Source organism: Capra hircus, chromosome 19 (assembly GCF_001704415.2).
Source record: "Capra hircus breed San Clemente chromosome 19, ASM170441v1, whole genome shotgun sequence".
In the NCBI taxonomy this organism is placed as follows: domain Eukaryota; kingdom Metazoa; phylum Chordata; class Mammalia; order Artiodactyla; family Bovidae; genus Capra; species Capra hircus.
The window spans coordinates 12,092,111-12,119,431 of NC_030826.1; the positions used below are offsets into that span (position 1 = coordinate 12,092,111).

Sequence of the window (27,321 nt, forward strand, 5' to 3'; positions counted from 1 at the left end):
GTAGTCAAGGCAAAGGCCCTTGTCCACCCAAATGTATAGGTGGCCAAGACAGCTTAGCAGGCCTCCTCTGTCTTCCATCCTTCTGTAGCCAGGAGTGCATGATTCATGATCTTCTTCTGGCTCTGCTGGTCATAGATGATTACTGTCTTCTTGCTGACACACAAATCTGATTCTTTTACTACCTTACACGCTTTTAAGGATTCCCTATCATCTCTAAGATAAAGTCCAAGGTCATCAGCATCACATTAGCACCTTCATGATCTGACCTTGACCACTGAAAACTCAGATGCTATGCTATCATCCAAAATATGAAAGGCAGCATTTATATAATTATTGAGTTCAAATACCAGCTCTGCTGGGACTCATTAATTTTCTAGAGTACAACTGAAAGGCTTTCTTCCTTCAATTGAGGGCAGACTGCAACAAAAATGGCCTAGTTTTCGACTTTCTCCTCTGCTCAGCCAGTTCACAAGGGCCTGCAAATGGATTCCAATTCTGGAATTAGCACCTTAAGGTAAGGATTGGTTGTTTATATGAAATTAAAATAACTGAGTATTTGCATTCTTTTACTTGCCAATTCTGGTAACCCTATGTTAAGGCCAACCACAGCTTTCCCTGGTTTATTGATTATCAAGTAAATACTGGTATAGACTGAGAAGAGGACTGAGTGTGTTTGTTTCCTTCTTTCTTACCAAACTATTTAACCTTTTAACACTGACATACCCGGGTGAACTGGAAGAGCCACTTCCAATTCTTTTAGCTCTAAATGTCAGCACATTATTATCATCGTTGTTTTCAGGTTTTACATTGCTATAGCATGACTATGAGACCGATAGTGTCACTAATTACGATTTCCTTAAACTAGAGCAGCAAGATGTTGCATGAAGTTCTTGAAATCTAACACACGGGAAATTAAGTTACATAAGTAGCAGATGTTCAGGCTGAGGATGGAAGAGAGCTGTAACAAGAACTCTCAATTATTTCTCCCCTGAGGCTGCGACTAGAACTAGGGGAGAAAGTTGAAATCTTCCTTTCTGTTTTACCAGGAAGTCATATCACGGCCACCACTTAGCCCTTTTTCTCTCACCACTATTTGTAATTCCATAATCAGGCTAACCGCCCCACCAGATTTTTCTTAAGTGGTTCTTTTTTGTTTTCTGTGTGTTGTTTTTTGTTCCGGTAAATTTCATCAGGAAAAAGAAACAGTAAAGTTCAAACAGTGCGAATGGTTACACAACGCAAGTCTCCCTTTCATCCTAGTTCTAGGCCGAAGGTTCCTAACTCGATTTAGGAACGGGAGCCGAAGGGACTGTTTCCAGAGCCATGTGAGTTCCCTGAACGCGCGATCTTCAGTGGACTGACAAATTGTGCATCCAAACTTTCGCCTGCACCTCGAAAGGGTCCTGAGAACTCCCGAAGAAGGACTGGCTGAAAGGAGAGATGAAGCTGGAGACTCGGCAGCAGCTGGTAAAACCTGTCATAACTCGTCCCAGCGAAAAACAGTTCCCCCTCAACCACCCAGCCCCGGCCCCCATGGAAAAACTCTGTTCCCCGTGGGCGGGATCACCGCTCTTTCCTTCCCGAGTCTCTTGCCTGCCGCATTCCTGCCCTCCGGCGCGTCGGCGTGCGCTGACGTCATGACGCCGCGCGCGCGCAGTCCCGCCCCTGCAGAGCTCGGCGCTGGGACGGAGCCCGGGGTGCTCGCAGACCCGGAATGTGAGGCCTCGGCGCTGCTGGCCCCGTTTCTCTGGCGAGCTCTCCCCCGCGGGCCTGCGCCCGCCGCCCGCAGCTCAGCCGGGAGGAGTCAGGGCGGCCGCGCCCTTCTGCCGTGTGCCCGCGTGGCCGCCGCCGCCGCTGCCGCCCCTCGGAATCCTCCGGGGCCGCTGAGGAGTTCGCTACGGAGGGAGGCGGGGGCCTTCGGGAGGAGGAGGCGGAGGAGGCGGAGGAGGCGGAGGGAAGGAAGATGGCGGCCGTGGAGCTCGAGTGGATCCCAGAGACTCTCTATAACACCGCCATCTCCGCTGTGGTGGATAACTACATCCGCTCTCGCCGCGATATCCGCTCCTTGCCGGAGAACATCCAGTTCGACGTGTACTACAAGGTACGGGCCGTGGACCCGCTCTTCCCGCCGCAGCCCCTGGGGCCGCACCCCCTTCCACGTCCGCGAACCCCCGCGTTTAACCCCTCACCCCTCATAGTGGGATCGGCGCCCCGAGACCTCTGGGGCGGTGCCGGGCTGTCCGGTGTAGAAACGCTCCATCTGCTATCTTCCTTGTCTCAAGCTCTCGGCCTTGATGGATGGGATATCTCATCGCAGTGAGACTCCCCCCCGCCTCCCGCCCGCTTTTGGTGTTCCCTCGTCCCTCGGGGCCCCTTTGGGGTAGGCCTCTTTTGCGTGGACTTCCTCTATTGCGCCCTTGTCCCACTCAGCCCTTGCCTTCCAGCCTGTGACTTCGGGAATATTTTCTGCCCTCTCTTCCCCAATTAAGTGTCAGTATCAGCTGGACTTTTGTCTTTTTTTTTTTTTTTTTGCTCTTTCCCCCTCCTTTCTGCCTTCTTTCTCCTCTCACCTCCCTCCTTTGCAAGTATTTTTCTTTTCTTGCTTCGTGTCACCTTTCTCGTCGGTCATTGGGAGGAAGTTGGGGAATTATTGGAAGTAATGATGTGCCTTATTTGCGTATCCTTTGAAGCTGTGGTTTTTGTTTATATTGATCCTTGCGGTTGAATAGGCGGTTTTATTAATACGGGAATGGTGATAAACTACCTAAAAGGAAGAACGTCTTTCTTTTTAAAAAAAACAAAAAACACTTTAGAATTTAAATCGTGTTCATGTAGTTGAAAGTTGTAATCTTGCAGCATTCCTAAATCGCTCCCCCTCAAAAATCTGAACAAAGTCTCCAAGTTCAGTCTCCAAGGAGGTTCAAGGGTAAGCGTCTTTAGACGTGGACAGTCTTGCAGTGTTTAGAGAGGGAGGAGAACTTTGTGGACTCGGAGCCTCCCTTTTCGTCTCCCCCCACATTTGAATGTGAACAGTGGCCTTATTATTCAGTCCTCTTTGCCTTGAATCGGCGTGGATATCTCCTCGTCTCCAGTAGCCACCCATGCAGAATTTGACCAGAAGTAAAAGTATGATTTATATTTTAGATCTAAACACTTCCTCTTGATTTGTAAGTTGGCTGGAACATTGTAAACTAAGATTTAACAGATGTGTATGTTCTTACATATATATGGTGTTTTACGGCAGTTGTTTCACTGGGAAGATTGCCCGCTTTCTCCACCCCAGAATATTTTTTCAGAAAGCTGCTGACTTGCTACATTCTGTCTACTAAATCCAGCTGCTTTACACCAGTTTAACAATTTTTACCCCCTGGATATTTGGAGAATATTCATTTTGGTCATTAATATTATTATTTGGGGGGGGGGGCGGTGGTTAAGGAAAAATCTGCCTTTATTCCAGATCCCTTTGATACATTGGTTTACTTTTGTGTGTGTCTAAGGAAGTATTGTGTATTTAAAATGTATTCCTGGCAGGAAGGATGAGTTAAGAGTTCTTTCTCAGCTTGGGAAACTGCAACTTTGTGTGTATGTTGTAACCTTTTACACTTTTTAGAGAAAATCATTGGAAATTTAATCAAAGTACATTCAGTAGTTGAATTTCTTCAAAGTACTTGGATATCTTTCTAGTAACTTTCATTTCTAATTGAAGCTTTTCATTTGAGCATTATTAATAGTGAATGAACAGATGGTGCTTTTTGCCACATTTTGTGTTTCACATAGTCCACAAAGTTTTAATATGGCGTCTTTTGGGTGCGCTTTTTATTCCTTAATAGTTGTCTGCCTGTTGGAAATGTGGAAAGGAAGGTATTTAACGTATGCCTGAAAGTGTAAGTGCTCTTACACAGTTATTTTAAGTCTCACAATTAAACTAAATTAGGGTATTAACCTGTTTTATAGGTGGGAAAGTGAAGTAATTTAGTCAAGGTCTCATATCCAGTATGGAGAAGGCAGTGGCACCCCATTCCAGTACTCTTGCCTGGAAAATCCCATGGACAGAGGAGCCTGGTAGGCTGCAGTCCATGGGGTCGCTACAGATCGGACACAACTGAACAACTTCACTTTCGCTTTTCACTTTCATGCTTTGGAGGAGGAAATGGCAACCCACTCCAGTGTTCTTGTCTGGAGTATCCCAGGGACGGGGGAGCCTGGTGGGCTGCCGTCTATGGGGTCGCACGGTCGGACACAACTGAAGTGACTTAGCAGCAGCAGCAGCATACCCAGTATTCTGATTACCTTGCTTTCTTGCTTACTGTTGACTGTTTCCAGTTTTCTCCAGTTTCCAGTTTTCTCCAGTTTATAGTTTCCAAGGAGAACCCATAATCAGATCCCTCCAGTTGCCCCAACTTCCATCAGTAGGCATAGTCACAGACAAAATTATAGTGTTCGTGCATCAAACACTACTGTGCATCAGTAGCTTCAGGTGCAGCTTTAGAAAATGGGGTTTTGGAATAAATAGGAGATGAAGAAGCAGGTGTGCTGACTGCGCCTAAGAAGGGAAGAGAAAGAGAGGGATGATCTATAGAAGGGTAAAATGTGAAAGTTGCTGTTAAAGTTTAAGGATGGAAGATGTTAAAATGTACTTCTTGTCTGAGTGACAGACACCAAAACAGAATGAGAGGTTGAGTGTACAAGTGAGGCAGGAAATAAATTATGGAGCAGAGACCCTAAATAGAGACATTAATTGAGTGAACTTTGCCCCTTCTTTCACCATCCATAAATTAAGGTACCAGTCTTTCATTGGAGTTAGAGAAAAGACTACTTCCTCTAAGATCAGATGGAAAGATGTAAAGACATAAAGTATAAACATAAGTAAGCTTGCGAAGAATGGTTGTAAGGAATTAGGATAAGATCGCTTGCTGGCAGTAAGGGACAGGAATGGCGGCTTTTATGTAGAAAGGCTAAACAGAAGTTGGAATGGCTGCTAAGGTGTATAGAAAAGGTTGCTCACTAAAAATATGTTTTTTAAAAAATTGACAGAAGGTCTAGATGGTTCAGTAAAACAGTACTGAATAATATCTCTGACTCAGAATGATGTTTCGCTAAGGGTACTCAATGATTTGGGAACAGAGGTAGATAAAGTGAATAGAAAGAATTGTGAAATTTTATACCAAGTGAAAGCAAACAGAGTGAAGGGCTGGGTTCCTCAAAGAGTGAAGTTTGTGATCTTTTTATTGTAACTGCTGAATGGTCTGTTTTGTATCCTATTCCAGTGACAGAATTTGCCATAGAGTTAAATTTTGACCAGGTGAATTTATCTCAGTAATGTGTTTTATGTTTTCAGTCTTTAACTTAGTAATTTGGGGGTTTTAAAAATTATTATTGTAAGTCTTCTGCTAAAAACCATATGAATGAATTCCTGATTTAGTATTAGAATTGTATTTTTTCTTCCTTTTTTGTGTTTATTTCTATTCTTAGTTATGTTCACTCTCAACTGATATTCTCATAATCTTTTTAAATTGGCTGGTAACAAATTGAAAAAAAATTTCTTGCAGCATATTTGACAACCAAAGAGTTAATGTTTTTTCACATTAGAAAGCTCTTTAGATTAATAAATTGAGAACAGGAAATTTTCCAGTGATCCATTGGTTGGGATTCTGCCCTTTCACAGTCAAGAACCCAGGTTGGATCCCTGGTTGGGGAATCTCCAAAACCTATGGTGTGGCCAAAAATAAATAAATAAATAGCAAAAACTTTTGTGGAAGTGGGGCATAAAAGAACATAAATAGGCAGCCATACCCTGTATATGGATGGAAAGGTAATATGTTATAAATTTGTCAGCTCATGTCAGTTTAGGCTTTGAATTTATTGCAAGTTGAATCAGAATCTCAGGATTTTACTAAGTGTAGGGAACTTATTAAATATGATGCTTACATGGAGGAATTAATTACCTGAGAATAAATGAGCCAAGGAAAATTTTAAGTGTACAACATTCAGGATAGTCAAGTATGTTAGAAAACCATATATATTTTAAAACAATATAGTATTGGCAAAAGAAGAGCAAAGAAGGAAATTGATTTCTAGGACATAGTAGACAGTCTACGTGGAAGCTAAAGCATATTTAAGAATTTGTTTATATGCTAAAGTTATAGGGCAATGCTGTATTTAAACAGTTGGGAGGAAGTTGGTTATCAGGGGGGAGTGTTGGACCTCTACTTAACACTTTACACCAAAATGAATTCCAAGCAAATTAAAGATTTAAATATGGCAAATGATATCTTAAAAGCATCAAAATAAATTACTGGGTCAGTATCTTACAGTGGGGAATGACTGAAATTCTTCTTTAAAGAAATTATTTTTAAAGTAATTAACAAATTTAAAAAGTGTCAAATGTTACAAAAATGAGTAATGTAAAATGTGAAGTCCTCTGTTACTCATCTTGCCAACGCTGTAATACTGTCCTGGCTTAGCGAAGGCTTCTCTAAGCATGAAACCAAAACCTAGGATGAAAAAAAGAAATGGATTCTGTTGAATACATTAGAAATTGAGGGGGGGGGGGATTGAAAGCACATTTTTTAAAAAAGACTATGCAAATGACCATACCTAGACAGCATATTAAAAAGCAGAGACATTACTTTGCCAACAAAGGTCCATCTAGTGAAAGCTATGGTTTTTCAAGTAGTCATGTTTGGATATGAGAGTTGGACTGTAAAGAAAGCTGAGTGCCGAAGAATTGATGCTTTTGAACTGTGGTGCTGGAGAAGACTCTTGAGAGTCCCTTGGACTGCAAGGAGATCCAACTAGTCCATCCTAAAGGAGATCAGTCCTGAATATTCATTGGAAGAACTGATGCTGAAGCTGAGACTCCAATACTTTGGCCACCTGATGCGAAGAACTGACTCATTTGAAAAGACCCTGATGCTGAGAAAGATTGAAGGCGGGAGGAGAAGGGGACGACAGAGGATGAGATGGTTGGATGGTATCACCGACTCAATGGACATGGGTTTGAGCAAGCTCCAGGAGTTGGTGATGGACAGGGAGCCCTGGGGTGCTGCAGTCCATGGTATCGCAAAGAATCAGACATTGAGCAACTGAACTGAACTGAATTGATGCAAATGACGTTTGTCAGGTAAGAGATGAATTTCCTAATACAGAAAGATCTAATGTTCATTAGTATATAAAGTACAACCAACTGATTTCCAGAAGACCTGAAGAGCTAGCTCACAGAACATGAAACTATGAATGGCTAATAAACATCAAATGAAATGCAAATTAAAGTGCAGTGTCAAGCCAAGTCAATCATGAGGAAGAAATCTGGAGAACTTACACCATCGAATATGGAGCTGTAACAGATAGGATAATATGGGAATGCCATATTAATAGACAAAAAGCCCAGTGGAGGAGTTCAGTCCATTAACAGACTGGCACGTGTACTGTCACCTGGTCTATCGTAAAGGTGACGCAGTGGTACAGTGGGGAAAGGAAGATCAAACAAGTAGTGTTGGTTAGTTGGATATCCATGTAGAGGGGGAAGGATCATGATCTTACCTTATATCATACACAGTTACCATTTTCGGTGGATTGCTGATCTAAATGTACAAAACAGTTTTTTAGGAAAAAGTTTTCACTGTGTCAGCAAAAATATATTAAATAGGATACAAAAAATGAGCTAAATGTAGAGGTAATTTGGTATATTGGCCTATTTTAAGATTAAGAACATCTGTTTATTAAAGATAGCATTAAAAGAGTGAAAAGCGAAGCCACAGAGTGGGAGAAAATATTTGCAGCACATATTATCTCATAAAAGATTAATCCTGCATCTAAAAAACTAGAAGTAAAATAAGAAATAGCTAATTTTTTTAAAATGAGAAAACAATTTCAATAGACATCCAAAAAGACATTCAAAGGTCCAGTGAAACATTTTGGAAAGATGCTCAACCTCATTTTGTCTTCAGGGAAATTGCTGTTCTACTATACTCCCTGCAGAATGACTAAATGAAAAAGAAGTGTTGGTAAGGATGTGGAGCAATCAGAACTCTCATAAACTGTTAGTGGAAGTGTTAATTGATACACCATTTTGGAAAACTCACATTATCTGCTGTAAAGTGTGTGTGTGTGTAATTCCTCCTCACGATTATAACAGTAATGTTCATGCAACACTATTCATAATAACCAAAAAAATGGAAACTATCCCAATAGCCATCAATAGGAGAATTATAAATTGTGACATAGTCATGTAGAGGAATATTTTACAGTGAAAATGAATGAACTGCAGTTGCGAAACCATATGGATATCTCACAGGTGACAGTAAGTGAAAGAAATCAGCAAAGGAGTATATACCAGAGGCTCCCAAACTTTCTCCCTTCACAGAACCTTCAGGTCAAAAGAAATACCTGACAGCTCTGTTAATTAAATAGTTAGATATAAAAAACTGAATAATACTTATGTCCTAACAGCACAAGAACCATTAAAAAAATGAATAAACAAAAATTGAAAGAGTATTTTACTCCATTCTTAAATAAGCACGATTACTCACTACTGAAATGTATGTGTCAGACACTGTACAACTGCTCAGATCTTGAAATTGAATTGGAAACTACCATTCTTATTTTCTGTTACATGAGTTTTGCACGTTCGTTTTATCATAACAACCACTGAAAATGCTGCTACACAAAGATAAGATGTCATTGAAAGGAATATAGCAGTCTAGTATTTGGCATGGTTTAATGTAAATGTTGAATATTGTACCTTTCAAATTTAAAATATCCTGCAGTGCCCTGGGGCATTTTGGTGCAGCTTGGAGAATGTGGATATATAGTGTGTGATTCCGTTTACATAAGGTTCAAAAACAGGCTTAAAAAATTTTAAAGTGTTTTAAGTCTGGAGAGGTTGCCCTTGGCAGATGGTGACAGGGCAGGGGCATGAAGGGAGATGTCTGGGATTCTGATAGCGCTCGGTTTCATTAATGTCATCTGCATGTTGGTATCTGGGCGTGTTCACTTTGTGAAAATTTATTGAACTTTGCATTCTTTTATTTTTCTTTTTAAAATTATGTGTTTTTATTGAAGTATAGTTGATGTACAATATTATATATGTTACAGATAGACAATATAGTGATTCACAATTTTTCAAGGTTGTACTCCATTTACATTACTGTAAAATATTGGCTGTGTTCCCTGTGTTGTACAGTATGTTCCTGTAGCTTATTTTATACGTAATAGTTTGTACTTCTTAGAGCTTTACATTTTAAATATAAGTTGTGCACTCATCTGTGTACATGTCATATTTCAGTAAAAAGGTTTAAAAATTACCATTCCTCTTCACTTGCCAGATTATCATGGTTTAATGATTCAAATAACTCTTATCCTTTAATCTGCAATACCATGAAATTTTCCTATAGGGATGCTTGTTGACTATACAGGAAATTCTGTTCAGGAATGTTAAGTACAGTATTGTTTATGGTGGCGAAAATTGAAAACAACTGTTTGCTCATCAATCAGGAATGGAATATTGTACTTCATTTAGAAAGAATGAGAATGCTGGATATATTGGTGTAAAGAGTACACGGGGAGGATAAAAGCTTGTCACAAAGTAGTATGAATAACAGTCATGTTTGTTGTTTTTAAATGAGCGAATATATGTGTACATTTGAGTACAGGTTGAAAAAAAAACCTAGAGGAACACAAAATCTCAGTAGTATTTATTCAAGGGAAAGAATTGTAGTTGTTTTTAACTTTGTGCATATATTCTCTCTATATTTTTATACTAGAATTTTTATATTTTGTTGTGTAAAAGAAGTAAAATTGAATTTTCAAGAATAAGCTATCTGTCACATGAAGTTGTACTAAGAGGGGAATAGCCTAAAAGCCGATACTCTAAATATTAGTGTGACCAAGAAGTCAGATGGCACAGCAAAGAATCTGCCTGCTATGCAGGAGACCTGGGTTTGATCCTTGGGTCTTCTGTTTTCAGGGGCTTCCCTGATGGCTCAGGTGGTGAAGAATCTGCCTGCAGTGTGGGAGACCCAGGTTCAAGCCCTGGGTCAGGAAGATCGATCCCCTGGAGAGGGGAATGGCAACCCACTCCACTATTCTTGCCTTGAGAATTCCATGGACAGAGAAGCCTGGTGGGCTGCAGTCTATGGGTTCGCAAAGAGTCGGACACGACTGAGCGACTAAACACTTACTTTCACTTAAGAAGTAGGTCAAGGTGATTGGTTTAAAAGAAAAATAAGTCAACTAATTAAGTAGTTAATTGACCACATTAATCACTAGTTAGCCACATCAAGAAATGTGAGAGAAAGCTCACATTCTCAAAACTAGGAATGAGAAAGTAAAAATAACCATGGATACAATAGAAAGGGGGAAAATAGTCTTTTAAGTTGCAGCATAATTTGCTTTAGATGTAGCATAGCTTGTATGCATGCATGCTAAGTGGCTTCAGTTGTGTCTGATTCTGTGCAACCTGGTGGACTGTAGCCCACCAGGGTCTTCTGTCCATTGGCAACCTTCCAGGCAAGAATGCTGGAGTGGGTTGCCATTTCTTCTTACAGAGGATCTTTCTGACTGAAATTTGTGTTTCTAGGAAAGTAGAAATAACCAAAGAGAAGTTGATAGACTAAAACCATAAAAGAAGTTAAATTATATTTTCCCCTTTGTCCACATGCCTCTTCCCCATAGCAGACAAAACTCCCACATTATTAAACTATCTTGGGTATAGTCAAAGAATAGTTGATACTTTTGATAGCTTTTTAAAGATCTATTTTTGTCTGTGCTGAGTCTTTGTTGCTGATTGTAGGACTTCTCTAGTTGCAGGGAGTAGGTGGCTTCTCTTGTTGCAGAGCACTGGCTCTAGGGTGCTTATGCGTGTGAGCTAAGTTGCTTCAGTTGTGTCTGACTCTGTGTAACCTATGAACTGTAGTCTGTCAGGCTCCTCTGTCCATGGAACTCTCCAGGCAAGAATACTGGAGTGGGTTGCCATGCCCTCCTCTGAGGGATCTTTCTGACCCAGGCATCGAACCGGAGTATCTTGCATCCCCTGTATTGGCATGCAGGTTCTTTACCACCGAGCCACCAGGGAAGCCCTGGTTTTCTGTTTTATAAGTTCCTTTCTATGTTTTCTAATTAAAAAAAAAAAAAGCATCTATGCAATTCTGCTGCAATCAAAGGAAACAATATTTGTTTCTATTTTTTGGCTGCATGGTATATGGGATCTCAGTTCCCTGAGTTCCCTGATCAGGGATTAAACCCTTGCCCTGCAGTGAAAGGGAGGAGTCTTAACCACTGAATCACCTCAGAAGTCCCCAAAACAAATGTTTTAAAGTTGGCTATCTAGAATACAGAATGCGGTTTTTTGTTTTTAGGGTTTTTTCCCCTAATTTAAAAAAAATTACAGTGTAGTTAATTTACAGTGTTTCAGGTGCAGGGAATGATGTCTCATATAGAGACAGAATGTTTTCTTACAGCCATGGACTGTAGCCCGCCAGGCTGCTCTGTCCGTGGGATCTCCAAGCAAGAATACTGAAGTGGGTTGCCATTTCCCAACCCAGGGATTGAACCTGGGTCTCCCACATTGCAGGCAGATTCCTTACCATCTGAACCACCAGGGAAGCCCCTCTTAAAACCATACTGTCAAAAAAAACAAAAACAAAAACACCATACTGTCTTCTTTCTACTGCCTCATGGATACACTCCTGATTTTCACCAAGGTTGGTAGTGATGCTTTAAGAAGAGACGTCCAGAAACTTCTTACCTACATACAGAGATCTCTGATACCTATTTGGTTATATATGACTGGTTATCATTGTTGGCTAGAGTTTTCATCTAACTAGACTTTTGGGCTTCCCTCATAGCTCAGTTGGTAAAGAATCTACCTGCAATGCAGGAGACCCTGGTTCGATTCCTGGGTTGGGAAGATCCTCTGGAGAAGGGAAAGGCTATTCACTCCAGTATTTTGGCCTGGAGAAATCCATGGTCTGTATATTCCATGGGGTCCCAAAGAGTTGGACACGACTGAGAGACTTCTCTTTCACTTTTCACTTTCATGCACTGGAGAAGGAATGGCAACCCACTCCAGTGTTCTTGCCTGGAGAATCCCAGGGACGGGGGAGCCTGGTGGGCTGCCTTCTATGGGGTCGCACAGAGTCGGACACGACTGAAGCGACTTAGCAGCAGCAGAGCGACCTTCACTTTGACTTTCAGACTTTTATCTTGACTTTCCATTTGTATCACGATAGCATCTTCCACCATTAACGCAATCATATTATCTTGAAAATGTTCCATTGACCCACCAAATGAGAGAATTAGAGAATCTGGGTTCTAGACAAAAGTTCATTCTTATAATGATTGAGGAAAAAACTCTTTAATTTCTCTTTTAATGGATGGTGAATCTAGTATCATATATGTGGACAGGGTATTTAAAGTTAGGAAGGGGTTACGTTCCCATTTGAGAGTTAGCTATTTCTTGTACTTTAAATAATGTGAATATGTCTACTTAACTTGCTTATCAGTAGACAAAGCACTTTGTCCTGCAAGATGCAAATAATCATATGTTGGTCAGTTTTTTTTTTTTTTTTTAAGTATAATGGAACCAGTGAGTGTGGAGCAGCTGAGAAATTAAAATGATACAAAAGCAATAATGAATTTGTTTACTTGGCTGCATCAGGTCTTAGTTGCAGCCCGTGGGATTTTCATTGCATCCTGTGGAATCTTTTGTTGAGCTTCATGGACTCAGTGGCTGTAGCTCATGGACTTAGTTGCTCTGAGGCATGTTGGATCTTAGTTCCCTGACTGGGAATTGAACCCACCTCATCTGTATCGTAAGGTGGATTCTTAACCCCTAGATCACCAGGGAAATCCCAGAAGAAGTCAGAAATTTAAATGTTGGTTTACCTCCAGAAGAAAGCATTTCTTTTTAAATTAAATGTGCATTATATTAAGATACTTCTTTAGTACTTGCTCTAATCCATGAATGTATAATCTGAGATCACAGTGCACTCAAGCAACAGGGAAAGGACATTACATGTAATATATAGTGTAATATGAAAATAGAATAAAGAAATTTAAATTATATTCCAAAGTGAATTTATTTAGAACTACATTTCAAATGAACTTTGAGATTAGAGAACAAGAATAAATGTATCTTACGTGTGTTAAACAAAACAAAATATTGCTACTTTCATTTATCTTAGAGGTAAAGGATATACTTGTTTAGCAGTAATGGATGCATTATTTTTAGAAAATGTTTTATTATGGAAAAATTAAACACAAAAGTAGATGGGATAGAATAATGGATCTCCATGTGTCCATCGCTGAGCTTCAGCAGTTACCAGTTCTTGGCTAGTCTTACTGCTGAATCCATTTTCTACAATCCCCTTTCATATAGTATTTGGAAGCACATCATTTAATTTCATCTGTAAATATCTTAGTAATCATCATACTATTATAACACCAAAGAAAAATTAATAATAATTCTTTATTAAATTGCCAGTCATTCAAATTTTCAGTTTTTAAATGTCAAGTATGTGTATAGTTTTACAGTTTGTTTGTTTGGATCAGAATCCAGATAAGATCTGTGCCTTGGCTGTTGGCTGATATATCTCTTAAGGCTCTGTTGGTCTGTAGATTCCCTATCCATCTGTTTTCTTATCTTTGCAACTTATTTGTTGAAGAGACAGGATCCGTTTTCCTGTAGACTACAGAGTTTCCTTTGGTTCCGAGATTCCAGTGATAGACTTTAAAACATTTTCATCATCCCTTGTAGGTGTTTCAGCCTTTTTGCTTGTGAATACTTCATAGGTTTCACTGGTTTCAGACCAGTTTTTAAAGCCAAGTTCAGGATTTGGGGGCTGTAGATTATCTAGGTAGTATGAATTTGGACTGCATACTTACAAATGTCCTAGGCTGAAGGTTTTAGTTTTTTACAGCAGACTTTGCCAGGGCTGTGGGAGATGTTCTAGACTTTTATTCCTGGATTTAGTGAGTCAGTTCAGTGCCAGATTCCTTTGCTTAAAAGGATCTGCTGCCTTTAATCCTTCCTATCTATTTGGTCATTGCACTCTGGTCCACAATCACTTGGAGCTATAAAACTGTTCTGTTTTTCTTTTCAGCTGTTTTTGAGTTCATGTCTCCTTAATTTGGGGGAGCTATGAAGTTTCTGCTCTTAATTTCAAACTCGGCTATTTATCCCCAAGTTGTTTTGTGAAATTTTATCCAGCATTCCTCTGTTTGAAAAGAGGCTGCAAAGTTTTTATCTGTTTGTCGGTGCTGTCTGCCATATTGCCAGAAGCTTGACTCCTACTCCTTTTCAAACCTCTCCCAAAGTGCTTTCTTCATTGGTCTGGGTATTTTATTTGTGTTCCTAAAACACTGCCTGTCTCGGTTGTATAATCTGAACATCATTTATTTTCCTGCCTTGACAGCCTCTGAATTTTTTGAAATCACAGTTCTTTTTTTTTTTTTTTTTTTTTTTTTAATTTTTAAATTTCTGGCCACGCCATGTGACACATGGGATGTGGGAACTAAGACATGTGGGATCTTAGTTCCCCAGCTAGGGATCGAGCCCACACTTCCCGCACCCCCTGCAGTGGAAGTGCAGAGTCTTAATCACTGGACCATCAGGGAAGTCCCTGAACTCACAAAACAATTCTCACTGTCTTTGTATTCCAGTGGTGATCATAGTCACCACTATATTCTCCAAACCTAGGACAATCTGCCTTACACAAATGTTCGTGATATTTATTAAGTTAATTTTAAAAAGTAGAATGTTCCTAGCTATAATAATCTTGATTTTGATAGGAAAATTACAAAGGTTAAACAAGTTCAGTAAGCTGAGCGTTTAATACAATGAATGCACCAGGTACTTGGTAAAAGAGCAGATGTCAAATTAGGGAACACCTATTTTTGTCTATAAATTTAAGCAGCTATTACAATTTGTTCTTGATTTTTACATTCAGATAGTGGCACCTTATGTTCTTCACTGTAGTTTATTAAGTTTGCATTCAGATTTGTTCTCAGAGTTTATTGTATGGGCATGGTGTGTCGGTACAGTAGAGGACAGGACAGGGGAACCTAGTAGATGTCGCTTTAAGATGCTTACAGTCTGATTGAGGAGACAGTAAATAACTGTCAAATCAGGGTTTTTCCCTTAATGTCAGATTCATCAGATGAATTTGGGCAATTTCAATAAAAAATTATAGAATAGCAGTATTGAATACTTTATTCTCTAAATGATAAGCTCCAGAGGTAGAGGGTATGTTTTAATTTGTTTGTTTGTTTGTTTCCTCTAAGGTTCTGAGTTCTACCCAGAGTAGATTACTACCAGTTTGGATTTTGCATTCAGATAATATTGAATATATGTCTATTCCTAGGCATTGTATTGGGCATTGAGAATATAGTGGTGAAAGGGGTCAGAGTGTAGACTGTAATGGAATGACATGTTTAACAAATTATCACTTAAGTGAATGTGTGTATGCATGCCTTGGTGCACCTGTGGAAGAAAAACACATGTTATAACAGGGAACAGAGCTTAGTTTGGGGAGTCCAGGGAAGGTCTCTGAAAAAGTGAGGTGTTAGCTGAGGCCAATAGGATGGTTACAGATTAACCAAATGAGGAATCGTCGCATCAGTGTCTCATGTGCAGGCAGCAGGTTTGTGTACAAAGTCAGGAGGTGGAATAGAACTGAAAGGTTAGTGTGGCAGAAACGTGTAGGGGATCAGGGAGAAAGAATGGTGAAAGATGAGGTCTAGGAGTTAGATGACTTTTAGAGACTCGTAGACCACATTAACAATTTTGGATTACGTACACATTGAAGGTGCATGCTTTTAAACAGTAATGGCATGAAATGATTCACTTTTTCAAAAGTTTGTTCTGCCTGCTATGTGGACATTGACTAGAGGAGAACAAGAATGATAATGGAAAGACAGTCCAGTTCAGTCGCTCAGTCATGTTTGACTCTTTGCAACCCCATGGACTGCAGCACGCCAGGCTTTCCAGTCCACCAATCCCGGAGCTTGCTCAAACTTGTGTCCATTGAGTTGGTGATGCCATCCAACTGTCTCGTCCTCTGTCGTCCCCTCCTCCTGCCTTCAGTCTTTCCCAGCATCAGGGTCTTTTCCAGTGAGTCAGGTCTTCACATCAGGTGGCCAAAGAACTGGAGCTTCAGCATCAGCCCTTCCAATGAATATTCAGGACTGATTTCCCTCAGGATTGACTGGTTTGATGGAAAGACTAGTTTTATGAAACATTTGCGGTAATCTGGTAAAATATGTGAAATATAAATCCTGTACCACAGATGCTCATGGGTTATTGGGTTGTTGCACCCTGCCTTCTCTCTTATTTCCTTCCGCTTGGTGCTTCTACCATAAGCGCACTATCAGCAGTTCTTCGGGGACTGAAGGAGAGGGGTAATTGTTCCAAACGTGAGTGAGATGCATGAGTTGCAGAGAGTATGTGTGGGTGGGTGTGTTTGTGACTTCGTAGTTATTCTTAGACCATAGTTTTGGGCTGTTTCTTTTATGTCTTTTTCTAAACTTTTCTGAAGTTTTTGTTGTTGGGAATTAGCCTATGTTGTTTGCTAATTTGATATTAACACTAAACTGTTCACTCAGCCTGGTAATTTTGGATTGGCTGAGAAAGCAGATATGTCAGTTCAGAATGTCTTGGGCTAAGGAAGGCTTTCATCTCCATCTTTATCTTCCAAAGAGTTCTCTGGGTTTGAGGCTGCTTGCATTACCCTTGCAATAGCTACCCTCAGTTTTTATAGGAAAAATGTTTAGTGTCTGAAAGCCCTTGCTTCTGAAACATCACCAGGAGTTTCACCTCTTTATGTATTCAAGATATTAAATCCTATATAAGCGTTCCTAATATTTTACCTTTGTTATATTTCTAATTTTTGTTTACAGTATTTTATATTCATGGACATTTTCGGTGTATATGAAATCACATATCTCTTCTTCCTTTATGATTTTGCCTGTAGTATATACTGCTTTTAGAAGGGCAGTATTACAAGGTTTTTAACATGAATGTTACTTGTTTAATATTAATATTTAGAACTTTGATAAGACTGGGATTTATTTTTGTTCTATCAGGAGGTACCTTACTTTGTTTCTCCATTTTTATGCATTCTTTATTAACTGTTTTTTTCTTCTAATGATTTTAAAATGCTCCCTTTATCAAATGTTAAGTTTTTATGTATACTAAGATCTGCTTTTGAACTCTGCATTTTGTTCCATTGATTGGTCTATCTTCATACTTTTACAGTATTGTTTTAGTTGTATTTTTATTGTCTGTTTTCATATCTGTTGGGAGGTAGTTTACATCTAAAAAATAAACTTGTTCTTTCTTATTTTCTTTAAGGTATCAATAGCTAAAAGTAGTTACTAGTCCTTTAATAACCTCCTTACTCAGTGGGTGCAGAATTTAATATTGAAACATATTATGTAATAATGAACTAAAATAAGTCAAATTTTAAAATATCTGATGTAAGAATCATTATCAAAGAACCTAGAGCCTCAGTTTTGTTTCTTCTTAGCTCTACTCTATAAGATATATGAATCTATGAAGGGATTAATCTTCTATTATTTCTTTTAAAATTGTTTAAATTGCTTGTTTTATACTTTTTCTTACCTCCTGATATAATAATACCTTTGAGAAGTATTATAGTGTAAGTTATGAAGAACATGGATGTAAAGACAGACTGCCTGGAGCCAGATTGTCACCCTACTTCTTCTTAATTGTATGATTTTGAGCAAGTTATTTAACTTTATATGCCTCAGTTTCCTTATCTGTGGAAGGACAGAATGAGTTGCTTAGGAAAAGTGCTTAGTACTGTGCCAGTACCTGGCACAGTAAATGCTGTTTATTTTGGATTGGTAGTCAAAACTCCTACATTATTCATATAATGTATAAATTTGCATTTTGGGGGAGAAGCCTGATAAGGTGTGTTTTTTTTAACTGAAGTATAGGTGCTGTGCATGAAAAGATGATTGGATGATTTGAAACAGTTAAATCACTCACTATTCTTTACACCCAATTTAAATGTGGACCCATTTGTAGCTAGAAAAAGTGAACTGCTGAGAGATTAAAAAAAAAAAGCTTGTGTTTATTAATAGGCGTAGTTTTAATATATTTAAAATGGTAACTAAGCTTACAGCTTTCCTTCAAACCCCATTTGTTAGGAAATTTTCAGTATTAAAGGGATATTGAGTTATAGAACATATAGTTTAATTGTTTTATTTGACTAGTGAATACAGGCCAAAAAGTGGTATAACTTTCATTTCTTACATTTTACAAAAGGAATTCTAAGCATTAAGTTTACTAATGGCTTATTTTGATAAGAAACGAAAGGTTTTTTTGCTCCTAAACTCTTTTTGAAGTATGTATATGTATGTATTTTGTTAACTGCATTTATTTTTCTGTCCCAAATCAGAAATTTATCATACTGGTAAGTCCCAAAATAGGGGTTTGATTATAAATTCTCAGCTTTATTTTTCCTGAGTTGTTCCTTTGTTGGTTAATAGTGAAGATGTATGTGATGGTAGTGAATTTTATCATAGGCATTCCCAGAAGCTCTTTTATTATTTATTTTTACCACAGAAAATGTAATCATCTCCAAAAATAGCAAATCTTTCCTTATGAAGGTTTATGCTTAATATGAGTTCCCAACTACTGTGTGAAGGTAACATTTCTGCCTCCCCTTCCTGAGCATGTGGAAGGTGGTTCTTACCCTCTCCTCCCCGACAGCAGTCATCACGGATGGTTCACAGAAGTCTTTGGGGCAGGACGAGGGGACGTGTGTGCTGTGATGAGTCTCGGTTGTTTTATGTGGCCTTTTCCTGGGAAACATGGGCTCTGGAGCATGCAGGCTCAGTAGTTGTGGTGTGGGCTTAGTTGCCCTGCAGCATGTGGGATCTTGGTTCCCTGACGAGGGTTCAAACCTCATCCCCAGCATTGGAAGGAGGATTCCAACCACTGGACCACCAGGGAAGTCCCTGCAAAATGATCATTGTTACATGGTAGTCCTATGCTGCTGCTAAGTCGCTTCAGTCGTGTCCGACTCTGTGCGACCCCACAGACGGCAGCCCATCAGGCTCCCCCATCCCTGGGATTCTCCAGGCAAGAACACTGGAGTGGGTTGCCATTTCCTTCTCCAGTACATGAAAGTGAAGAGTGAAAGAGCAACCCCATGGACTGCAGCCTACCAGGCTCCTCTGTCCATGGGATTTTCCAGGCAAGAGTACTAGAGTGGGGTGCCATTGCCTTCTCCTAATCCTATATCTACCTAATAGTAGTCCTAATGGTAGTCCTAGATCTACCTAATATGACCTGGCAGTCTTCCCTAGTGGCTCAGACAGTAAAGAGTCTGCCTGCAGGGCAGGAGACCAGGGCTTGATCCCTGGGTTGGAAAGATGCCCTGAAGAGGGAATGGCAACCCACTCCAGTATTCTTGCCTGGAAATTCCCATGGATGGGGGAGCCTGGTGGGCCCCAATCTGTGGAGTTGCAAAGAGTCAGACACGTCTGAGGGACTAACACATACACACCCCATACATCCCCACACCAACACACACACACTCTCCACCCCCATCATGACTAGTGATTTATCCCTGAGTTTGTAGTATGTTTTCCCTGTGCAAAGTTAACTAGCCTATTTGGCAAGTGAATTCAGGAGTATGTCCTCTTTCTGAAACCCATGTTTTTGTCAGATGAGCTAAGTGTTAAGTGCTCATAATGTAAAAAGTGAGTTGATGGAGCAAAATCTCTGCCTTCCATAAGGCGCTGTATAGCAAATAAAAATTGAGTAACATATGGTGAAGTTGAGGCACGGGAAAGAGGGGCAGTAGTATTTTTTTAACTGTGTGTATGTATTATTTGGGATAAACATTTAAGACATTTATTTAAACACTGTTTTAAATGGAAGTTTTAGAAAGTCAGGCAAAAGGAATGAATGAGTGACATGATTAGAAGTTGTGCCTTACTAGATTGCTTTAGACGTGATGTACTGTGAGTCTGCTTGTGAAGTTTCGTGCCCAGTACTGATCTGAGAGTCTTGTGTTCTGAAGAGCCTTTAATGGGGCACAGTGCCTAGTTCTGGCTTCGGAACATTATCTTTGCTATTATTTTGATAATTTTACTTTATCCAGTTTTAAGGAAAAAAGTTAAGTTTCTTGACTATAACTGTTTTAATGTTTAATAGATAATTACAATATATAGCACTTATTGTTACTTAGTATTTACCAGATACTCTTTTATAAATATTAATATCTAGCTATTTTATATGACTGTTAAAATGTTTTATGTGAATTACAGAGATTTGTTAATTTGGCATTACATTTCTCATAGCATAAGCATCTTTTCTGATATTACTGTGTAATTGTAACTTTGAGCAGTATTCATAATTCATGAAATATTAAGTCCATGAAATTACATTCATAAGTATCATTAAAGCAGAAATTGGCATTAAATTTTATTCAGTGATTTATTTTTTGTTTGTTTTTAATTTCAGCTATACCAACAGGGACGCTTGTGTCAACTGGGCAGTGAATTTTGTGAATTGGAAGTTTTTGGTAAAGTATTGAGAGCTTTGGATAAAAGGTAAATTCATTTCATAACACTTATGGTAAACTATACTATACATATTCTGAATTTTACCATTGTGATCATTTTTTAAGATTACAATTCAGTAGCTTTAAGTGCATTCATTTTGTTTTGAAACCATCAATATCACCCTTGCTTTCTGTGTTCAAAAAACAAAGAATGAATTCATCTTCCATGTTCTGGCTATTATGTGGTAGGAGTTAAATGTAGGTGTAGGTGACATGGCCTTTGATTGTTCTTGCTGTTATTCTTCCCTAAATTTAAGTGCCGTTTCTTTTTCCTAACCTACATGTCTAGGAAGATAAGAATATAGTTTTACAAAACACTCTATAATCTCTAGTATGAACGTTGGCAAGTTGTTTCATTTGTTCAAAAAATTAAGTAAATACTTGTTAGAATCCCTGTATGTGTCAGATATTGTTTTAGATGTTGGGGTTACAGCAGGGAGTAAGTTCCTCAAGGTCTCTTCCTCATGGGATTTGTATTTTAGAAAAGGATGATATAGTAATCAACAAGTAAATCACATGATTGCACTGTTCAGGGATGCCTTGGGAATGGGGCCTGTGTACTTAGCCTAACAGAAATTTCTTGGTTAGTTGATTAATTAAAATTAATCTGTAGAAAAATAACAGATGAGAACTTCATTTTGGGACAAGAAGGCTATAGGAAAACTTTCCTAAAAAATTCTTTAAGAAGAGGTTAGTTTTCTGGGATTTGAATTTCTATGTGCAGTTCTAAAGATGGCCATTGTAAAGATTTAGTGGACTACCTCTCTTTCATCTCTCAGGTTATCTTTCACCAAGTCCAAATCCCTTGGTAAGTGTTTAATGTATTTGTGAAACTAAAAGCATGTAGTTTGACTTTTCCTCCCCTTTATCCAAAGCAGTGACTTGGTTATTTACAGTTTTAAAACAGTTTTTTTATTGAGATGATTCACATACCATAAACTCACCATTTTGAATTGTACAGTTCAGTGGTTTTTAGTATTTTCACAAGTTTTTGCAGCTATCACCACCGTCTAATTCTGGAACATTTCCATCATCCCAAAAAGAAACCTGGTACCCATTAACAGTCACTCTCTGTTTCCCCTTAGCCCTAGTCCCTGGCCTACCCATAATCTACTTTCTGTCTCTGGATGTATGTATTCTAGACATGTCATTTAAATGGAATCATGTAATATATGCTCTTTTGTGACTGAGTTCTGCTTACAGTGTTTTTGAGATTCATTCGTGATGGTTGTTTCAGTACTTCATTCCTTTTTATGAATAATTTTCCATCATATGGATAGACTGTGTTTTGGTTATTTAGTCATCTGTTGATGAGCATTTGGGTTGTTTCTACTTTTTGGCTATTATGAATAATGCTGCTGTGAGTGCTCACGGACAAGACTTTGTGTGGACATAACGTTCTGTAGTGTGCATATGTAATTAGGTTGAGTAACCCCTGAATTGTTTTCTGTGACAGCTGCGCCATTTTATGTCCCTGCTACCATGTATGAGGGCTTCCCAGGTGGCGCTAGTGGTAAAGAACCCACCTGCCAATGCAAGAGAGCCAAGTTTGATCCCTGGGTCAGGAAGATCCCCTGGAGGAGGGCATGGCAACCCACTCCAGTATTCTTGCCTGGAGAATCCCATGGACAGAGGAGCCTGGTGGGCTACAGTCCATAGAGTCGCAAGAGTTGGACACAACTGATATGACAATACACATACATGCACCCATGTATGAAGGTTCAAATTTTTCCATATCCTTGCCATCACTTTTTTTGTAAGTAGTATTATAGCCAACTTAGATGGTGTGAAGTGGTATCTCATTTGTGAGTTGATTCGCATTTCCCTAATGACTAATGATACTGAGCATCTTTTCTTGTGGTTATTGGCCATTGGAAATCTCTATTAAAATCTAGTGCCCATTTTTAAATTGGGTCATTGTTGAACTACAAGATAATTTGTTTTTAAATTTATATTCATTTTATCCTTCACAGTCATCAGTGTACACATAGAGCATCACTGGATCCACTGAGTAAAAAATATTAGGCTAACTGAATTATTATGGCATAACAGGCAAAAAGCTGCTTTTTATCTTATCCCATCTTTGAAAATAATGGTATTATTACTTCAAAAAGGCAAGTAAGTGTTTTCTAAAAGGACAAAATATGTTACCTTTATAATAAAAATAATGACCTTTTCCTTCCCTTTCAGGCATTTGCTTCATCATTGTTTCCAGGCTTTGATGGATCATGGTGTGAAAGTTGCTTCAGTCTTAGCCTATTCATTCAGTAGACGGTGCTCTTACATTGCAGAATCAGATGCCGCAGTAAAGGAGAAAGCCATTCAGGTTGGCTTTGTCTTAGGTAGGTAATGGTGAAATAGAGGAGTGTTTTGTCCTGTGACATGACTCAGAATTAAACCTGCTGGCATTAAAGGATTCTCCCAGTGCATTCCCAAAGTCAACATAAGGAGGTTATGAGAAAAACATCAGAAGAACTAGGTGTGATACATTGAACATTAACTTTGTGCTAAGGACTATATTATGCATTTAAATACTATCTTTCAGAAAAAATCCTCATGAAATTCCAGTGATGTGATGGTATTAATAGCATTTTACAAATGAGGAATTAGACTCAGAAAAGTTGAGTAATTTGCTCAAGTCACATAGTAATGGAGCTAAGTTTAGAACCCTGTGGGTTTGTGATTCCATACCACTTACCTTCCTACTGTGTCAAACTGCTGCCAACCTCTTTCACAGCTGTGACATGGGACAAAGTTCTTTTGGGACCTGAGTTTTCCCATCTCTAAAATGAGGGTAAATCTACATTCCTCATGGGCATATTCAAAAATATTGAAAACATAAATGGAAAAGGATTCTAAAAAGATTTTTATGCTACACGTACAGAAAAATATTGTTTAACTTTTGCATAACATTTTAATACAACTTTTATAAATTATTTACATAGGTAAATATGTTTCAGGCACTTATTATTGAAGTTATTGCTACCCTTTTGTGTCAAATATTTACTTTGAAATGATTGTGGATTCACTGACGGTATCAAAACCAGGAAATTGATACTGGTTTAATAGTTTTACCTAGACTACAAACCTATTAGGTCGACCAAAAGTTTGTCCGAGTTTTTCCATAACATCTTACAGAAATACTCAAAGGAACTTTCTGACCAATCCAATATTTAACATTCGTTGGTTTTTATATATACTCATTTGTGTGTGTGTGTTTAATTTAAATGTAGTTGACCTACAATAATATGTTGGTTTCAGGCACACTGCACAATGATTTGGAATTTGGTATGCATTATGAAATGATTGCATGACAAGTATAGTCCCCATACAAAGTTATTACAATAATATTGACCATGTTTCTTAGGCTGTATATTATATTCCTATGGCTTATTTATTTTCTAACTGGAGATTCATACCTCTTAATCCCCTTCACCTATTTCACCCCATCCCCACCTCCTTTCTCTGGCAACCAGCTGTTCGGTTGGTGTATTTATGACTATTTTCATTTTGTTTTGGTTTTAGATTCTACATATAAGTGAGATAATATGATATTTTTCTTTCTCTGACTTAATTCATTTAGCGTGATACCCTTTAGATTTATCTGTGTTGTTGCAAGATTTCTCCTTTTTTAAAAAATTGTGATTGGGTAGTACTGTACTGTGTGTGTGTATAAATGTATCTCAAACTTTTTTTATCCATTCATCTATTGATGGATATTTAGGTTGCTTCCATATCTTGGCTATTATAAATAATGCTGCAGTGAACATTGGGGTGCATGTATCTTTTAGTGTTTTTGCCTTTTTTTGGGTAAATACTAAGAAGTGAGACTGCTGGATCATACAGCAATTCTATTTGTTATTTTTTGAGCAACCTCCGTATTGTTTTCCATAGTAGCTGTGCCAGTTTACAATCCTACAAACAGTGCAGGAGGATCATCCTCATGAATACTTGTTAATTGTTGTTTTGTGGTAATAGCCATCCTGACAGGTAGGAGGTGATATCTCATTGTGGTTTTGATATGCATTTCCCTGATAATTAGTGATGAGAAGCATCTTTTCATGTATCTGTTGGTCATCTGTAAGTCTTTTGGGAAAATGTCTGTTCAGGTCCTCTGCCCATTTTTATTGGAGTGTTTGATTTTTGAGTTGTCGTGTATGCTTTTTCTACGCAGTTGATACCATGTAAGTATTCATATAACCACCATTACCATCAGGATACAGGACTGTCCCATCATCACATTCTACCATTCTTTTTAAGAAAAATTATTTATTTATTTTAATTGGAGGATAATTGCTTTACAATATTGTGATGGTTTTTGCCATACATCAACATGAATCTGCCACAGGTATACATGTGTCGTCCCCCACCCCGTCCTGAACCTCCCTCCCCTCCTCCATCCCTCTGGGTTGTCGCAGAGCACCAACTTTGGATGCTCGTACATCCAAAGTACATCCAAAGTTTCCTGCTTCATACATCAAACTTGCCCTGGTCATCTATCTTGCATATATCTACCATTCATTTTTAACTATCATGTTAAATTATCTCATTAATACGTGTGTGTCTCTCGCACGTCCACATATATTCTTCACCAACAAGTTTTCATGATCATTTCCTTCAATATTAGAGAAAATTTTTTGTAGTGATCATAGACAGTTTGCTGGAAGAACTCGACATTCTTTTCCGAAAAGAATTTTCCACATTTATCCTTTGATAGTCCCATGGACTATAAATTGCAACACAGAATTATGACTTAAGAATGTCTGTTAACAGTAGAGTGTTTGTGATCCTGATGAATGTTAATATTGATGTCCATTTAGTCCTAGATGGTCATGTAAAAATCTGTGTGGGAGATATTTAGTATCAAGGAAGATGAAAGGCAGGAAGGCTAATATTCACTGAGCTCTTCTGTTGTCTCTACACTCATACCAGTCTGCCCTCTGTAAGGAGCCAGATTGAACAACTATATTATCAGTCTTGATCCTGAAATTACTGAAACAGTGAAAAAACTTCACACCAGAAGTCTATGTGATGTATACTTTTTTAAAAATTGCAGCTTTATTGAGATGTACTTCACGGGCCATGCAGTTTACCCAAAGTATACAGTTCAAAGGTTTTTAAACTTGAGATCCCACAAGCCGCATGGTCATCGCAAAGCTGGGATCCTGCTTCACTGGTATGAGTGCCTCAGAGTTCTGAGAAGAGGGCCCGTGGGTCTAGAATCTTGACCTCTAGGAGGGGCACCTCAGTGACTAGTTCTTTGATGGGATCCTGTGAATCTGGGTCTGTAAGTGTTGGAAAGCTGCAACTGGAATTGATTTACAGAGGTGAATTGCACTGCCGGAGTAAAGAAGCATTACCTTTGGGCACTGTCAGCAGAGCCCTTCCTGGCAGAAACCGGAAGGCACTGGGGGTGTCTCTTACTCCTGCAGCCTCGCAGCCTTCTCTCTAAGGCCTTCTTTTTAGAGACTACCAGGGAGCCAGCTGGCAAAGGAGAAATGTGATGATAGAGTCCTAGCCCTGCATCATCAGACAGCCTAGAAGCTGAAAACCATGATAGCCTCATAACCAGCACAATGCCCAGTATGTTGAGAGGATGAGTAGGAGATTGCTTAATACGAATATTTATAATCTCATTAATCCAGTCATTTAGTGAGCACCCTAAAATAATAATCATATTTAGGGGAAGAAGTATTCTAAAGCACACTTCTCTCCATTTAAAATATTTGTTTCATTATACACAATTAAACATAAAACACCAGACTGAGCAAAATATTTTTTCTTCAACCCAGCTCCTATTGACACTATTAAGACTAGTTGGCACTATCAAAAAATGTATGAAACCACTAGGAGGGGGTCATGAGCCTCAAAAAAGAACGACAGTATTCTAAGGAAGTGATGCCCAGATGCTCAGTGCATTAGGACTGTTGAAGGACAGCAATTTGATTTTTTGTTAAAAAAAAAAAATTGAGATGATCTAGCACTACTGTTTCTTTTAATCTGTGTGTCCTCTGAAATGCGCTTTATTGTAAGAAGATGAAATTTATTTGATTGAAAAATTAACGTTAACCTGCATGATGAAAATGTTAGAAAAATCACTAAATATAGTGGCTAATTAACTGGAAAATGTCAGCTCTCAGTGGAATATTTTTAGAGGGTTAAAACTCTTGATTCCTAATCAGGGTGTCAACTTGGATCTAATGCCGCTAGTTTGTTTGAAAGTTTTTTTTAAATTTCATAGTCAGTGTCTTTGTTTTGGACTAGAAAACACAGAGGTTTTTTCTATTTTAGATAATGTTCATGGTAAGCATGCTTTCAGGTGATTTAAATTATCTGAAGATTTTGGTTTCTCTTGTCCTTCAGGTGGCTTTCTTTCAGATGCAGGCTGGTACAGTGATGCCGAGAAGGTTTTTCTGTCTTGCCTTCAGTTGTGTACTCTACATGATGAGATGCCTCATTGGTTTCGTGCAGTCGAGTGTTGCGTGAGGTAAGCTGGAGCGGTCCTGTATTACATGCTGTCATGGTGCTGGTGGCTTTTCTAGTTCCAGCTGATCTAACGAACTCCAACATTTGGTTAACCTTCTGAGATGACATTCATGTGTCAGTTTCACTGGTCTGGCCTCCTGTCTCTCATCTCCAAAATAGAGTTATCTTGCTACAGACAGCTTAGATTGAAGTATTATGAACCAGACTGTGTTTTATATATATCTTTTTTCTTTGTCAT

General features: G+C 38.7%; 1 protein-coding gene across 1 annotated transcript in view; it reads left to right on the top strand.

The window, feature by feature from the left end:
• APPBP2 (amyloid beta precursor protein binding protein 2) overlaps positions 1,647-27,321 on the top strand; it is a 60,148-nt gene continuing 34,473 nt past the window's right edge. Inside the window, exons 1-4 of the mRNA XM_013971826.2 lie at positions 1,647-2,101; positions 20,498-20,586; positions 22,788-22,939; positions 26,961-27,084. Of these exons, the coding sequence (XP_013827280.1) occupies positions 1,964-2,101; positions 20,498-20,586; positions 22,788-22,939; positions 26,961-27,084 (503 nt within the window). The 5' untranslated portion in view covers positions 1,647-1,963. The remainder of the gene's footprint in view (positions 2,102-20,497; positions 20,587-22,787; positions 22,940-26,960; positions 27,085-27,321) is intronic.